The sequence below is a fragment of the Protopterus annectens genome, chromosome 13.part0, assembly GCF_019279795.1.
Source record: "Protopterus annectens isolate FY-2018-M chromosome 13.part0, PAN1.0, whole genome shotgun sequence".
NCBI lineage: Eukaryota > Metazoa > Chordata > Ceratodontiformes > Protopteridae > Protopterus > Protopterus annectens.
This window is the reverse complement of record NC_056747.1, coordinates 86,405,118-86,422,710: the sequence shown is the minus strand read 5'-3', so window position 1 is coordinate 86,422,710 and position 17,593 is coordinate 86,405,118. Positions and strand designations below refer to the sequence as shown.

The following is a 17,593-nucleotide window of genomic DNA, read 5'->3' as shown; positions in this document are numbered from 1 at the left end:
AACAGCAATGGATGTTAGCTTAGGTAGCAAATCGATCTCAAATCAGTTTGAATAACAGTCTACCAACACTAAGTAATGCTGCTTATTCCAATCAAATATGTCAGTGGCTACTGTTGACCAAGGTGGTTCAGGAATCTGGCTTAGATGAAGTGGCGCTTTTTGCAAATGCGGTTTAGTACTGTTGCATACCAAACAAGAAAAAAAGTACTTTATCAATGTTCCTTGGTAGAGAAGGCCAAAATACTAGTCCTCTCGCCCTTCTTTTGGTATAATCGGAACCTTGGTGACCACGATGCAAAATCTGGATGCATTCACGTCGTAAGGAAATGGGAACAATAACTTTATGGCCTTTGAAAATGAAATGATACCATCTTCCATCAGCAACTCACCTCTGTATGGAAAATAGGGATGCACTTCTGGGGGTACACAAGATTGCTTTGACGGCCATCCAAAACTCATGAAACGGTTGAGCTTTTGCAAAATTCGATCAGTCTTTGTATGATCTCTTAGCTCAAGTCTCGTGGTAGAAAAATTACACACTTCCATGACATCAAAGTCAAAACTCTCTGCATCAAGCTGTTCTGTGGTATTTCTGGGCGATCTGGATAAGATATCAGCCAGATAAAGAAGTTTGCCTTTTGTACAGACCATTTTGAAATCGTACTTTACTAATCTAAGCATCACTCTTTGTAGTCTTCCTGGAGCGTTATACATAGGCTTCTTTAAAATAGTGACTACAGGTTGATGATCAGTCTCCACTTGAATAGCCTGAACAAAATTGCCAAAAGTTACTTCTCAATTTCAGCATTCTGCATCTCGGTTTGGGTAAGAGTTCTAGAAGCATAGGCAACAGGTCTGCTCTCTTGAAGAATAACTGCACCAAGACTGAACTTTGAAGCATCACAGGAAAGAACTACTGGTTTGTGGACATCACAGTACCTCAATGTAGGTGGATTGGCAATTTGCTGTTTGAGGTTATCAAATGCTCTCTGGTGTTGTTCTAACCATGACCAGGCAACATTTTAGCATCTCAGCTCTCTTAAAGGCTCTGATAACTCACTAAAGTCAGGGATAAATTTCCCCAAATAGTTAACAGTACCAAGAAAACACTGTAAGGCTTGAACATTGTCTAGGGCTGGCATCTCAAGAATGGCTGCTTGTTTAGAAGGGTCTGGTCATAAGCCAATACTGGTAAATAAATGACCTACATAAGTAATGTCTGATAGTTTGAATTTACATTTCAGAGACGTGAGCTTTAAGTTCACTTCACAAGTTCTGCCCAGAACTTTCCTGAGGTTTCTGTGATGCTCTGCTTCACCATTACCCCAAACCAGTAAATCATCAACTACTATAGCACATGGATAGCCTGAAAATATTTGCTCCATTGCAAGCTGAAATACTTAACTGGCAGAATTTATTCCAAAAAGTATCCTGAGGAATCTGTATCTACCAAATGGGGTACTGAATGTAGTCAGTAGTGAAGATTTGCAATCAAGCATTAATTGCCAAAATGAATTCTTTGCATCTAAGACAGAAAAAACAATGGCATTTGGCATGAGGGCAGCAACCTTCTCGACTCTACGCATAGGATGATGAGGTCTCTAATGCCTTGTTCAAGTCTCTTGGGTCAATGCATATTTTGATTTCATCTGAACTTTTCTTATGAGCAGCTACCATGGAAGACACCCACTCATTTGTTTCTGTGACTGGACAAATCACACCTTGCTGCACCATTTTGTCTAACTGGACTTTGACTTTGTCCTGCATAGCCTATTGGAATTCCCCTTGCTGGTCTGACCACTGGATTGACCTCTGGGTCTACTTTTATGGAGTACACAACTGGAAGTTTGCTTAACTTGTCGAACACATCAGCATACTCTGAGAAAATAGCATTAGTAAAGCTGGAACTGGAACATGTGCTTACATGATGCATTTCTTTAGTAAAATAAAACAGTTTCATTCTCAAACTGTCTCCAAGACCTAATAGTGACTGCACAGGTCTTCAGACTACATGAAATTGCAAGATGTAATGGTATGAATTTCTTCACTTCCATAAGCAAAAAGCTTCACACAATTGGCCAAATTAAGTTGCTCACCAGCTCTCACTCTAGCAAATGTTTCTGCTGACATCACATTACATTTTGAACTACTGTCTACTTTGAGCTACATGGGCTTACCATTGGTCAAGACAGTACAAAACACTTCATTCTTTGCCAATAAATCTGCTACATTAACCTTTTCACCGACCACTGATAGATACACCATCTACATAGAAAGCAGGGCTGCAGTTTTCTACATGATCAATTCGATTTTTTGAGTGACCCTTCTTAATAGCTGAATGAGCCTTGCTTGATTTACAAAACTTTTTAAATGTTGTTCCATTTCTACACTTGTGGCATTGCTGACCAAATGCTAAGCAGTTTTCTTTTTTAGACTCATGATTGGCACCACAATTACGACAGTTAACAATAAGACTTGACTTGGGTTTTACTGACTCACCCCTATAACTGCACTGAGCATATCTGTTTTGCCGAGCTAGTCTTGAAACTTGCTAGAAAGATACGGGTCCTCCCTGGGAATCCTGCAGGGGTTGCAGCTGCCATGTGCTTAGGCCTGCTTCTGCTTGCCACATGCTACATGCTGTCTATGCTTGCTCTAGAGGCTACTGAAACTAAGCTCTTATAACTTGTAAACTTTGTGAAATAACTGTACAGTGAAATAACTCTGTGAGCTCATGGATTTGACAAATCTCTACAGCTTTGCTCAATGTTAAATCACTGTCACAAAGCAAAATCTTTCTCACCGCAGCACTATTAATACCACACACAAACCTGTGCCTTATTAACTCATCTTTCAAGTCACCAAATCTGCACATGTTAGTCTTATTTCTCAAGTCAGTGATATAAGCTGCAAAAGTTTCACCTGGCTTTTGGGCTCTTGTATAGAATAGGTGCCTCTAATGTAACATTTGCCTGGGGGTTGTATATTTCTCTAAAGTTATGTTTCAAGCACTCAGGGACTTCTCTTGATTCAACCAGTGAACAATATGGCTGTTGTCCCCCTCTCCTGCATGTACTGCTGGTCCTTGCACAAATGAACGCTCTCTCTCAGTGGCCTCTGACCCAGCTAAATTAAGCAAAATGAATGCCTTTGTACATGTGTCTGTCAGAAAAAGCTGCCTGTATGAAAATGTTTTTTCCTGCTCACATACTTTACAATTCTCTGTAATATTATGATCAAACACAAGTTGACTGGGTCTGCAAAATGCTTCAGCCATATCAGCACACAGTAGTGAAGGTGCTTGAATTGTATACAAACATACACACACAAATATATGCCAGAATTTTATGACAGTACTTGTAATTATGCACAACAGACATGTTGAAACAACTGCACTTTGTCAAACAAGTCTCTGCAGCACAAGAATACTTTAAAATCACTATACTTTGCGAAACTACTCATCAGTATAAGAAATACTTCGAAATGATTGTACGTTGCGAATAAACTGTACACAGTAGAAGAAGCTCAGAGCAAGAAACACTTCGATAATGAATGCAATTTGCAAATAAATTGTACACAGCACAAGAACCTTTCAAAATGGCTGTACTTTGTGAAATAACTGTAGTGTAAAAAACACTTTGAAATGGTGGCACTCTGCAAATAAATGTACACAGCACACAAGAAACATTTTGAAATGGCTGTACTTTAACTGCACTTTGCAATATAACTGTACCTGCACACAGCAAACTCTGAAATAATTGCACTGTAGTAAAGCACACACACTGCAAACACTTTATGCACTCAGATAATTCGACTAACTAGTTATGCGTTGAATGGCTTTGGCCAATGCAAAATAGTAGTGCATACCCAAAATGCGATCTTCTACTAAACATGCAGTTGCTTTGCTCTTTAAGCTTATTTTGTCCTTTTATTGTACTCATTATGCCCATTTAATCCCTCACCTTGCTCATTTACTTTTCTTGTGCCCGTTTTAAACATGCTCGTTATGCAAACCAAAGGTAATTCTGAGCCCCATATGAAAATCTCTGCTAGTTTTAGCAAATATCATAGTTTTGAATATTTCGTTTAATTAATAATGTGTTTTGGGCTTTACAAATTGTCCCTTTTATCTTCTTTGCAAAACATGTGTTTAGTGCAAGTTTTGGTTACCTTTAGTTAATTTCTAGCCCTTTTTGATAGTTTGGGAACTGTTATCACCCATTCTGCTCAATACACCTTCACCTTCAACTCTGCACCTCATGGCTTGAAGAAATTGCGCTCTCAATCCTGGCTCTGATACCATATCGCTCGTCTGGTCAGGCTAAAACAGACAAGCAGTTGTGGGTTCAGTTCAAGCAGCTTTATTACACACAAACACATCAGGAATGAGGCTTTGTACCTTAAACTTAAATAAAATTATAAGCAGACTTACTACCACATTCATACATATTAACACTGGCAGTTCTCTCAAAATGGCACTGCTGCCTCCACGTGCTATTTATATGCATGTGCTTGCATCTGGAAATGCTTCTTAAAGTTACATACACATGCTCTGTTCTACACAAAGTATTATAACATAGTAAATAAGCAGACATGTCTACTGTCTGTCAGCCTACAAACTCCCTTAACTAGCTGTGCAAAGCTGCAGTTATGACTGCATTAGCAGAGAACTTTGATAACAGCAGTAGCACTATTGCCCTAATCTCCTCTTTTTTTTTGCGCACAAACCTCTGTGACATTTCAATTCCTGATGCAAGTTTCTGCACTACTTCCCAACTTAGAGGATCACCCAGATGTTTATTATTTCTTGTGTATAAAACGCACACATTTATATTTCTTCCCAATTTAAGTACATGCAAGACCCTAGCAAGAAACTGCATTTTTATTTCCAGAAAAGTCAGTAATTGTAATTTATAAATAAAATACATACGGGCACACAAACAAAAGTTATGTTTGTAGGATGCCCATCCCATGGCCATCTAACGCTACCACAATTTGTTCTCGATCTAAGGTTGCATACCCTTGGGACACAGGGTCTCTCTCTTTCCAAGGCTGAGAAATTTTGCAACAAAAATGAATGAAAAGACTATGACGGCTCAACTACTTTTCTCTCTCATCCTTAGGAAAGCCAATGCTTTGAAATGACTTCTCAGACAGAATCATATACGCAAATAATCTACTTGCACTGGGTGTTATATAAATAACAGTATATGCTCCTGTTCAAAACACACAAAATGAAAACATGTATATGCTTGTGTATATATACACAAAGTCAAGTATAAAAAATGGCCACCACTCTGATGAGAGAATAATATTAGCATTTAATGCATACAAACATGCATATTAGTGTAAAAATACACTAAAAAACAAACCAGTTTCAGCCATCAGCCTTCTTCAGTGTTCATACCCAAAATAAAAATTCATCCAAATTATATAACAAATGCACTTAATTATACCCACCCATCTCATTAATTAGTAAACAATGTGTTTAGAAGTGCTCATTCAGTTCAGGTGAAAAAAAACCACCAAGTTTAATGATTCAGGTTCTTTCTTTTTGGTTTAAAATGTCATTCCATCCAGCTTTCTTATTTCTGTTGCCCTTTACTTTGTCAATAATGGTGGATTTAAAACATGCTGTAGAGTGTTGTAAGGTGTGCTTATATATAACACATTAGATGGACATTTATTTCTTATATTGCTCAGATGTTCAGATATACGAAGTCTAAGTGGCCGGGAAGTTTGACCTATATAGAAACAGAACAAGTACAGCTGGCAAGATATATAATCCAATCAGAACTACAACTGGCAAAAATATTAATATGAAAAATTCTTGGGATGTTCCTACTAGCAAATTATTTGGTTTTACTGACATGTATGCAAAAAGAACAGTGACCACAAGGACCCCCACCTTCCAGCGTACCCTGAAGTGAGTTTGGATGTGATGATTTGTGTTTATAATGATAAAAAATCTACCCAGTGTCTTACCTCTTCTAAAAGAGAAAAGACATATGGGACCCAACACATTAGATAAACGTTCGTCAGTCATTAAAATGTCCCCGTGTTTCTGAATCAAATCCATAAACCTATGGGTGTTGTGCCCATAAGTTGCGTTCAGTCTAATGGTATGGTCATTCTCATTATTGTAATGTTGATACTGTAATAAGTCACACCTATTACAGGTATGAACAAAACTGCTGGTCTGGATAACTTAACTTTTGCAAAACCCTCTGCTACAAAATCTAGTAAGATCCTGTTGTGTTTGAAAGGCACCCTCCATAGAAGAGATCCGACGAATCCTAAGAAATTGCGATTTGGGGATATTGCGTACAATGTGTTTGGGATGACAGCTTGAAGCATGTAGTAGAGTGCTGGAATCTGGTCATTTTCTAAAAACATCACTAACCAAAGTCCCATCTTGCTGGCAGCTTATTTGATCAAGAAATGAAATGGAATATGCATCATAATGAACTGTAAATTGGATACCCCACTTATTTTCGTTGATACTCAAATTCCTGAAGGCAGCCTGGGTCCGCCCACCAAACAAGCCAGCAGTCATCAAGGTATCTTCTCCAAATGTCAATTTCATCCAAAAACGTACTATGATTGCGATCATAAAATGATTACACACACAAACAAAATATATACTTAAATATATAAATGTACGCATAAACATATAATGTATACGGGTCTACGTCAAGTGCTCAAACTCCCAAAATTTCAAGCACAAAGACACTGAAAAATAAATCAAATCAAAAAAGGCCCCTTACTGAAATGTCAGCACTTGAAATATTCAATGCCAATACAATGGGGGAGGGGGACCGAAAATGCAGAAGAATGAATCTGAAACATAGCTCTTCTTTAAATTTCTTTTTTGCACGGAGGCCTCCAAACTAATACACAGATCAATTCAGCAATCACCATACCTTTGATAAAGGAGAAAATTCAGAGAAATGGACACCTCAGACTTACTATACGCAAGTTCATTTTTTTCATCCATTCAGTATCAGCATTTCATGACTTGGTACAGTGGGTCATAAAATTTCAAATTTTTCAAATATTTTATATGTTAACAAGAAAAAACAAACCGGCAAAAGATTTTTTTTTTTTTTTGCAAGGGGCAGCACCCCTGCATCTTCCTTACTCCCTGCAGCACATACTTACTAACTCAGTTCACATTTAGTGGGGAAATGGCAACTAGCCAGTCCCCACTGCAACAACAATGTCACATCTTCAAATAGCAGCAAATTTCAAAACGTAGTTATTCAAACTACCTTAGTGGTGTCTGCTTTGTCTGAAGACTTGAAGAGTCAAACAGCTGACAGGAACCCATAAATACTCATATTTGAAATATGTACGGAACTCATCTGTGATAAATGAAATATCAGATATCTTGTAGTAAGTTAAGGGAGAAAGTTTTCGTCAACACTCACCTTGGCAAATAAACTCCACAATTCTATACTACTAAATATTTTCAAATCATCATATAAAACAGGTTTCTCCATATTCTAATAATCCATTTTTTTTGTTTAGATTACTGTTCTGGTGAATTGTACAACTGTGTAGCTTGCATACTGAATATGGCTTTACATTGGCTACACATTTTTATGAGCAGGGGGTCTCATGAAATCGACTGTAGTTTTGAGGTAAATTTTAATAATTTCTGCGGATTTGTTGTAATACTGTAGTAGCATAGAGAGAGTTATGTAAAGATTTGTTAAAATTATAGTTTAATGCAGAGATTTTGTTGTTTCAAATTTTTAGTTTCAGTCCTGTATTGTCAGTAATTTAATTTCCGATTGGCTGGCTACAGTTTTTGTTTCATTTTCCATTTTTTAGTTAACTGCACATTTCTTTCACTCTGAACTGAATTTCACTTCCAAGGAGTTTGTCTTGCGTAAGAGTAGTTACTATTGTAGTGTTTGATTTTTGTACTTTTGTATGTACAATGTTGCTAGGATTAATATCACTCTGTGTGTGTTATCAAACATCTGATGACACACACAGAGTGGTGATACATGATTTGTTGAAGCATGCGAAGTGTAGATAACTAATAATATCCATGGTCTGGAGTGTGACATAGAAACTAAGCATGCCAGATTATGGAATGAGTTTCATAATGAGTGGATTCCACTTACTATGACACTGAACTTAATGCAATACAGTTCATTTACCACTTGAACTAAACCCCAGCATATTTCATTTACCAATTGTTCTCATTTTCAGTCTAAATTATTATCATTATTCATATCAGTCAGGTACAGCAAATACGTTGCATAGAAAAGGGCTTCATGTAGTCTACGCAGGTTGTTAATAATGGGATGTTTCTTGGGTGATTTTCTACTTTTTCATTTTTAATTTTTTTCAAGGTATCAGGTAAGTGTTTGATATTATTTTGTAGTGTTAATGGAGATCATGCTTGGATGCGATAGCTTTTTTTTTCCACCTTCCCGCCTCCAAGGGATCCTACCTGTTAGCTCCACTACCTGCACCCATTTATTTCACTGGTCCTGTGTGGTGGAAGCAGGCATCCCTGGGCCAGGCAAGAGCCTTAAGACCATTCAATCCTACTCAGAAAGCCCCAGAGGCTAATCCACCCCCTCCTCAATGGTGAAATGCAGGTGGTAGGGAGAGGTTAATAAGTATCTTGAAGCACCCTACCCTATCAACATGCAATTACTTAAAAGGATACACACACCTCTAGACTGGTAGCCCAGCATAATGCATCTGAGATACTTCAGGTACAACTAACACTGGGTAAGATGACGATACAAGTCATAGCCTGCTACAGAACCCCAAACATGTCCCTAGACTCACACACCAACTTCCTAAGCACCCTGGCATCTATCAAGTTCCAACCCAATACTCTCATACTGGGTGACTTCAACTACCCTTCCATCAACTGGGAAAACTATTCAAGTACCAATGTACAGGGCCAACGCTTTCTGGAATTTATCAATTCTAATGCCCTGGACCAGCTGATTCTGACCCCCACTAGGGGAAACAACATCCTCAACCTGGTTATCACCAACATGGGAGACCGTTGCTCCACACCTGCAGTCAGTTCCTCCCTGGTTAAATCTGACCACAAACTGATCACCATGGAAATCTCCATCTCACCTACACCCCCCACTAAGGTGACCACCCTGAAAAACTTCTCTAAAGCCAATTTTAGGCTCCTAAAAGCAGAGGTGGCTAACGTATCGGCACCCATGCCAATGGAAAACAGCTGCATGACTGCAGAATCATACACCAATGCACTGTACGAGCATGTACTCAAATGCATGGACCTTGCCACACCAAACAGAAATAAGACGCTCTCCTCCAAAAAAAAGCTCTCCTCCAAAAAAAAGAAGCCAATCTGGTGGCCCCCAGCCATCAACAGACTCTACAACAGAAAGAAGAAACTGTTGCAAAAAAAATGAAGTCACAACACTGGAAAACCTCCCTTATCACTCAACAAAAAGCAGAGATCCCTTATCAAATCCTCTAAACCCAGCTATGAAGGCAGAATTGCGGCTGACACCAAAAACAACCACAATGCCTTCTATAGCTACAAAACTCTCAAAATCTCCAAACTCTTGACCCCACACAGTTTGGCTTTGTCAAGGAGAGATCCTGCCTGCTGAACCTGGTTGACTTCTCCGAGGCAGTCACCAAGGCTGTGGATGAGGGTAAAGCAAAGCATATAGCTTACCTCAACCTGGGCAAGGCCTTTGACACCATTCCCCACTCGGGTATCATTGATAAATTCACCAAACTAGGCATCAATCCTTACATCACTAGGTGGGTTGCAAATTGGCTCACAGACAGGACCCACAGAGTGAAAGTTGCAGATTCTAAGTCAGACTGTCAATCAGTCACAAGTGGAGTCCCACAGGGCTTGGTCCTGGGCCCTCGCCTGTTTGGCATCTACTTCTCAGAAATCCAGGCCAACACAGAATGACTCTGGCTGACCAAGTTCGCTGATGACTGCAAGCTAGGCGTCATTATCAACTCCCCAAGTGATGCAAACATCCTATAAAAAGGCCTCTCTGAGACCAATGACTGCTGTTGGAACCACAGCCTGAAGCTTAACGGCAAAAAAAAGTGTTGTCATCCCCTTTGGAAAAAACTCAGTTCCCACGAATTGCCACGTTGATGGGAGCCCACTGAACACTGAAGTGTCCATAAGAGATCCGGGCACCCAGGTCGACAGCCACCTCACCTTCGACCACATTGCCACTGTGGTCAGAAAGTCCTTCTACGTGGCACATCTTATAACCAAAGGTTTTGCATCCAGGAAGAAAGAGGTCATCATCCCCCTCTACTCATTCCTAATTAGACCAATCATCGAATATGATGCTCTGTTTGGCATGTACCTGACCAGACACCTACAACAGCTGGAGAGGCCACAAAAGTACCTCACAAAAAGGATCATAGGCCTTAAACACATGTTCTACATGGACAGACTCAAGAAACTTCAGCTGTTCTCAGTCTCATCGTCTACTTAGAGGTCATCTGCTTGACTTACAAAGCCATGTCCGACCCAGCCCTACTTGAAATGCTAAACCTAAAGAAATCCCAATCCCCCATGCAACATGCTCCAGAGGTCATAACTTGGCTACAACAAGCAAGTGACAGAGCCAGCCATCTCCAGGCATCACCAATGCATGAGTCTAGCAATCTCCTGCTTCCCTCTGAGGATAGGCAAAACTGGCGTCAGCCACTCATGCTCATCCTCCCCCAACTGATCCCTCAGATGTCCATCATCTGGGCTGCAGTCAAGGCTTCACTCCTCTATGCTACGGGGGCCAGGTAGGATATGGTAGTTTTATATTTTGATTTAGGTGGCTATAATTTTTTTTTTAATGACAGTGCCCATTAGGTTGGTATACTTTTTTTTTTTTTTTTTTTTTACACTCTTTGGCTTTTGTCTCTTTTTATTTATTATTTTTTTAATTATATACATTTATTTGTTTATTACACAAAGTTATTTATTTTGTTAAAATAATGTTGGATTTACATTTCTGGTACATTTAGATGAGGGCAGTTGTTTCTAGAGAGAGAGAGAGCGTGGTACTGCATTTTTACTGCGCATAGTATATGTAGTTTTCTATGTCAGACTAGTGTTACTGACTGCGTGGGGAGAAGAGGATAGTAAAAAGTGTTTTGATTATGTGCACAAGATATACACATAAATAACATTTTTAACATACAGACAACTTTTTATCCTGCACATATCGATTTACATTGCTAAGATTAAAAAAGTATCAATATACATATTACATATATGTATGTCTCTATATAGCACAGATATCTGCACTAACACACAATATAACAATAGACATCTAACACTCACAAACAAATAAATATACATATGTACTTTGTGCCTTTTGGCTTTTCCTGGTTAGGGGTCGCCACAGCAGAACTGCCGCCCGCTAATGATTGGTAGTTGATTTTTACGTGCCGAGTTACCAGCCCTGACGCACAACCTTCAACGAAGGTACGCCCATTCACGCATGTCTCCACGTAAAAGAAGCTCTAGCTGAGAACTGAACCGGACAGCGTCTTACTGTGAGGTGACAACGCTACGCAGCACCACCACCGCGGGTCATAGATATACATATGTACAGAGAGTAAATAAAGAGAGACTGAATGTTAAGGAAGAGATATGCTGATCTTATACTGCCATCTGCTGGAGGCAGTTTGCTGTTGACAAGTTTTAAAGAGAACAGAAGAGCTAATAAAAGTCAGGCATAAATACATTTTTTCTTTATTATTCACTACAACCTGACTAGTGTAAGGAATACACTAAGACTGCCAGGCAGATCACTAGGGATGTTTTCATGCTATATTCACATGCTATCAATGCGGACTTGCCCCAAATGTGACTTTTGGTATGGAGTGTTCAATCAGGCTTTACCAACAAGACAGTGGAAGTTCTCTAGGCTTATTCTCTTTCCACACCACTATTAATTGGCATGCACTAGCTGTAAGCTTCTGTGACTCACAGATCCAATACCACCAGTGCCCTGTCAAAGTTACAGCTTGTCTGTGACATTCCTCATATCTAGCCTGATACTAGCTACACTGCAGCTACTGACACAAAAAACTTAGTCCTTAGTTATGCTTGCTATTTCCCTATATCCCTATTGTTCTCCCTCTGTCTGACTCATGCACATCTTAATGCCAGCCCAGAGAAGCCCACCCACTAACACAAAGTGGTCTGTTAGGCAATACAGTGAGGTTCTAAAGCAATAACTTCGTGAAATATACAAACCACACAGCCTACCAGGATGATGAATTTCTAACACCTGCCATTCTACTGACCCCTTCCTGCTTCAAAGCCACACATGAACCCATCTTGAGAAGGAAGCGAATGCAGTCAGGAAAACAGGCACTATTAAATGTGTTAATCCATCCTGCCAGCATCGGCAAACAAGATGGAATGGATGACACAGAATGCTGTCTCAGCATGAGTAATCTCTACCCATCATATACAGCTCCATCCCAATAATCATGTATGAAAAACTAGGTTAACTTTGCAGTGTGTGTGTGTGTGTGTGTGTGTGTGTGTGTGTGTGTGTGTGTGTGTGTGTGTGTGAATCCAGTCACACAATGCAGGCTATAATGCAGAGTTCCGTTAACACAAAGTTGCTTATTACAACACATCAACCCACATGTAGCTTATCACCAGCCCAAAATGTGTGTAGGTAGTAACACAGATATCAAGCTTTAAAGGATTCAGAATATAAACTGTAAATATTGAACCAGTTTAATCCATTTAACTATGGGGAGGGGATTTGTGCATGCACTCACTTTAAAAAATTTTAACAGAGTAATAAAATAATTTGTACAGATGAATTCAGATGCTCTTGTTTAGTGTGTGAATACATACGACTTTCTCTGGACAGTTAACCCTTGGCGTTTTGACATGGCATTCAGTTGTCGAACTGGGAGCCTGCTGCTTAATACGTTCAGTAGCATTAGTAGTAGTAGGAGCAGATGTCTGGGTCTCAGTGCTAGCTGCTTCCCCTTCTCCCTCACTCCTGCTACCCACAATACTCTGAGGATTACTTCTTCTGTCCTCTGCTCCCTCAGGGTTTGATCTCGTCCTGGGTCTCAATTCAATAGTCGGTTCTTCTCCATCAACATTCTCAGTTTCTGACGTGTCCATCATTGTAGTATTACACAGCAACTCAAGACTTCTGGGGAAAAAAAAAAGCACAAAAATAAGAGAAAGCTACAGGGAATGTGTTGCTGAAGGTTCATCAATACACGGATAACAATATAAAGTTTCAGCATTCACAGCAATACTTTCTTTAAGTAAAATACACAAGACTTCTGTTGTCATGTATTCAAGAAATCCACTACTGCTCTGTCAGGCTCCAATGGTGAACCATTTATTAACAGTGCATGTGTGACAGTTTTTAACTTTTGATGCAGTAATGCTTCATTTCCTACTACTAACGGGGTAAAATATGACTGGAAACATCCTCCCCTTTCAGTAGTGTCTTGGGGAGAAAATCCCCAGAAAGGTTCAAATAAATATAGAATAAAACACAGAAATAACATGTATACAATAGGTGCATGATAATTACTCAAAAAATAGATGTCTTGTGGTATGGTGGTTAATGGTCGCTAAAACCAATGAATCAGTCATTTCTCTTGCTATAATTTAAGTATAAGAAAAGGTAATATGGATAATACTATGAAAGAAGCATGCAAGAGGTTGAAGTAAACATAATTAGGAGATAGTGGTAGGATATGGAAAGGAAATAAGTGTGTGCTAATGTTAGTACAGTACTAAGAATGCTGTAAAAATGTTGCTTATGTACAGCATAGTGAGCTATAATGAGTTTAATGCGTCATTCGGGTATTTTAGATGCATTTGATATTGCTGAACTTGTTTTATGTTGTTAAGGACAGTATTGCATGTGTTCACACATAAATGTGTAAGCACCCAGAAAGGGAGAGAGACAAGACGCGTGTATATGTGCACGCACACACACACACACACACACACACACACACACACACACACACACACACACACACACTACACACACACTACATACACACTACATACACACTACATACAAAATAACTGTGCAATGTACTTTTAAATGTTAATTACACTGTGCTGAAAGAAATGTCTGAAGTACAGTGTTCAGATGCTTAATGATTAATTGCTTGCACCTGCAGACAGGCTTTCATAGATAAATTAATGCAGCTGTGTTTGGTATATAACACAAAGGGAAAATCAAGCATAGGACAGAGTCAAGTGCATTTTAACAGCTTTAAAAGCTGGAATGCACTTTTCATTTCCACACTAAAAACAAAAAAAATGATAGAGTGAAGTGTCAAACATCATTTAAAGCTTAGTTACCTTCTAGTCACTGTGTGGCAACATAATGATTTACAACCTTGTTCTATGCAACTAGCCGTAATGATTTACAACCTTGTTCTATGCAACTAGCAGTACATCAGAGCAGCTGAGCTCCATGCGCTAAAAAGTGGCCGAGTTTCACCAAGTCACAGTTACTTGTTATATGTTCTCTAGCTGGATGGCAAGTTTCACATATTGAGGTGACTCTCTTTCACATTCATGTCTTAAGCTGGTTAGGGCAGGAAATCAAGTCACAATCTTCAATATTACGCACTTTTCTGATGTCCCAAAAGTCCATTAAAAATAATCTTTTCTGATAACTTACAAGAGTAATCACTGTGCTCCATGCCATATATACACACAAACGTGTGTGTGTGTGTGTATATATATGCACATTATATAAGCACAACACACATTACACTACATATACTATTACACATATATCCTGCTGTTTGTTCATTAAACATCAGTACATCATTAAACATCACTACATCAAGTGAGTTCTTACTGCGTATGTAAACAGTTACTTCCCACCTGATGTGCAGCACTTGAAAACTTGTGCTTTCAACATGACTGCAATTTGCTTTGCAGTACGACCTTCTAGATTTTCCACTTCTGTGCAACCTGCAGCTGAAGCTCCACCATGACAGCACAAACGACACTATTTCTTTTTAACCCACCTATACAACACTAATTATTCTTCCCAAACATTACATGCCAATGTCTTCTCCAAAACATCAGAAGATACCTCAGAAAAAAAAATATGTAAGACAGTGGAATCTAACACGACTACATTAGGAAAGCACAGCTGTAACCATCTTGCAAACATCACTCCAAAATTAAAATGTTATTCTAACATGCGTGGTGACCTCCACAGATGTATCTGCACTACATAACAGACAAAACACTAATATATTTTACAGTGGAAACTATATGAACACAAGTGACCTCTAGAAAAGCTCAGCTAGTGGAGAACAGAAAAATAACTTCCACATCTTCAGCATGAAAGCACAGCTGGTGTGAGATTTGAGCTTAATAACTACCCCCAAAGTGTGAGGTGCTTGGCTTGTTCCACTACAAAAGACAGACGTCAAGTTATAATACAGAGATGCTGTATAAATGACTCGCTCATATAACAGTCCAGCTTTATATGACTAATGTGCATATTGCTCTGCTAAAGGAGTACTAGAGATCTATGGAAAGAATGAGAAGCAGATGCATCAAACACAAGGATTTAATATGCAGATAAAGCACAAATAACTTGTGCACAGGTCAATGGGTGGAAATCCATCTGGAGACATGGAGGGTCCAAGAAAGAAAAAGGAACCTATAAAGTAGTGTGCCGCTTCAGTGAAAGAGACTGTTTTCTACATAAGCAAACTGAGCAAGGAACCCGAGCTGTCGTGTAGCCTGAAAGAGTACACTTATCTAAACAGGAAGGTTCCCGTGACTCCCGAGACAAGTATTCGTGTGCAGATATCACTCTGACCAACGTAGTTTAAATACTGCACCTCAAAAGCTGACCTACAACTGCAATTTAGGTGCTGTAAAAAATAGATTACGATATACAATACACCCAGTTGCAACTTCATTGCTTCGCTAAGACTCCGGCGGACACCACACTGTTAACCACGTTTTCGTATCTCATGTTTCTATTTAAAACAAATGTGCACCTCTAGGATTTTAAAAGTCTTAATAAAAAAAATAACCTGTTAAACTTCGTTGGTAGCGTTCTCTATCCTGCGGGTTTTCATTTCCTACGGGATCCAATTTACTGCAGCACAGATAAACAGCCAATGACACCTCTGCTTCTGAATGCGTTATGTAAATACCACCGTGCAGGTACAGCAGAGGACCGAACTACAGTCCCCCTTCAAAGTTCGTTAAGTGTAACCTGTTGGGGGTGAAGTGAAGTGTTATGAAACACAAATGAGACTCTTAACGAGAAGAAAAGAAGGGATGTGCGAGACGGAAAAGGGTAGTTTCTAGGGTGTCAGGAGGCTTAGGAGGGATAACTGGTTAGTAAGTGAGGGTGAAAGTGAGGAGAAGTCAGGAGAGAGGTTTGGGAATAATAGTAGATATGGGTTAAAGATTGAGTCAAAGTGAGTATGAGTATGACAGAAAACTGCAAAGGGTAGGAAGGAAGATTTGGACTAATTGTTCCCTTACAGACTCCTCCATGCATATTTCTCAAGTGTACTTCATTATGAGGAACGGTCCTCATTTACAGACTTAAAAAAGTCCATATTCCACAGTGAAAGGGCCTGTCACACACGTTCATTACTTAAGATTTTTTTTAAATGATATCCGTGGTAAATAATATTGACTCATTTAATTCATCGAAATAACGTTTTACATTATAAAGCAACTCTATGAATTTAGTTGAAGTCATAAGTAAGCTGCAGTGGCGGCTGGTGACTTCAAATCAAAGGGGGGCTGCAGGAGACAGATGAATGAGTGGGGTCAATGGGAATGGGAGTAGCCAACTAGAAAGGGGAGGAGCTATGCTCAAAACCACAAAAACTGTAACTTTAACTAAATACGCTGCCCTGGGTCCCAAACCATCATTATGAGAGTCCAATCAAGAAAAAAGGAAAGTGTAGAAGAAAAAAAATATTTCAATCCATTGGCTGCATGGCAGCTTACTTAAGATCTAGATGGAAACAAAAAGGTTGTGAGGTATGAAAAAATAAATTACTTTTTAAATACATTACTGGAATGCTAGTCAAAATCAAGTATAAGAAAAACAAGCAGCACTCAACTCAAACCACTTCTCCTTGCACTTGTTGTGTCTTTCAGCTTTTCCCGGTTAGGGGTCGCCACAGCAGAACTCCGGTCCACTAATGATTGGCAGTAGATTTTTACGTGCCGAGTTGCCAGCTCTGACGCACAACCTTCAATGAAGGTACGCCCATTCATGCATGTCTCCACACAGAAGACGCTATAGCTGAGAATCGAACCGGACAATGTCTTACTGTGAACTACAGTTCTAATTATAATTTATATTCACATTTATTAAAGTACCAAGTAACATGCTGAAAGTATTAATCTCTGTGATTCCCCCACTTGTAAAAATGTTTCTTATCCAAAAAAGACCTGCTGCCTGACAGCTATCTACTTGTTTCATGGGGAAAACATGATCAAAGTAAAAAATGAAAAGCAAACAGGAAACAAGTTCAACATACATTGCTTAAAGCATTACTGCACAGGATATGGACCACACAT

General features: G+C 39.2%; 1 protein-coding gene across 2 annotated transcripts in view; it reads right to left on the bottom strand.

Annotated features, from left to right (window-relative positions):
• BABAM1 (BRISC and BRCA1 A complex member 1) overlaps positions 1-16,538 on the bottom strand; it is a 283,383-nt gene extending 266,845 nt beyond the window's left edge. Inside the window, exons 1-2 of one of the 2 annotated variants that reach the window (XM_044090638.1) lie at positions 16,078-16,538; positions 12,878-13,187 (exon numbers count right to left, since the gene is read on the bottom strand). In XM_044090638.1, coding sequence (XP_043946573.1) covers positions 12,878-13,159 — 282 coding nt within the window. In that variant the 5' untranslated portion in view covers positions 13,160-13,187; positions 16,078-16,538. The remainder of the gene's footprint in view (positions 1-12,877; positions 13,188-16,077) is intronic. The other variant, XM_044090637.1, reaches the window with a different exon arrangement.
• Between the last annotated feature and the right edge of the window lie 1,055 nt (positions 16,539-17,593).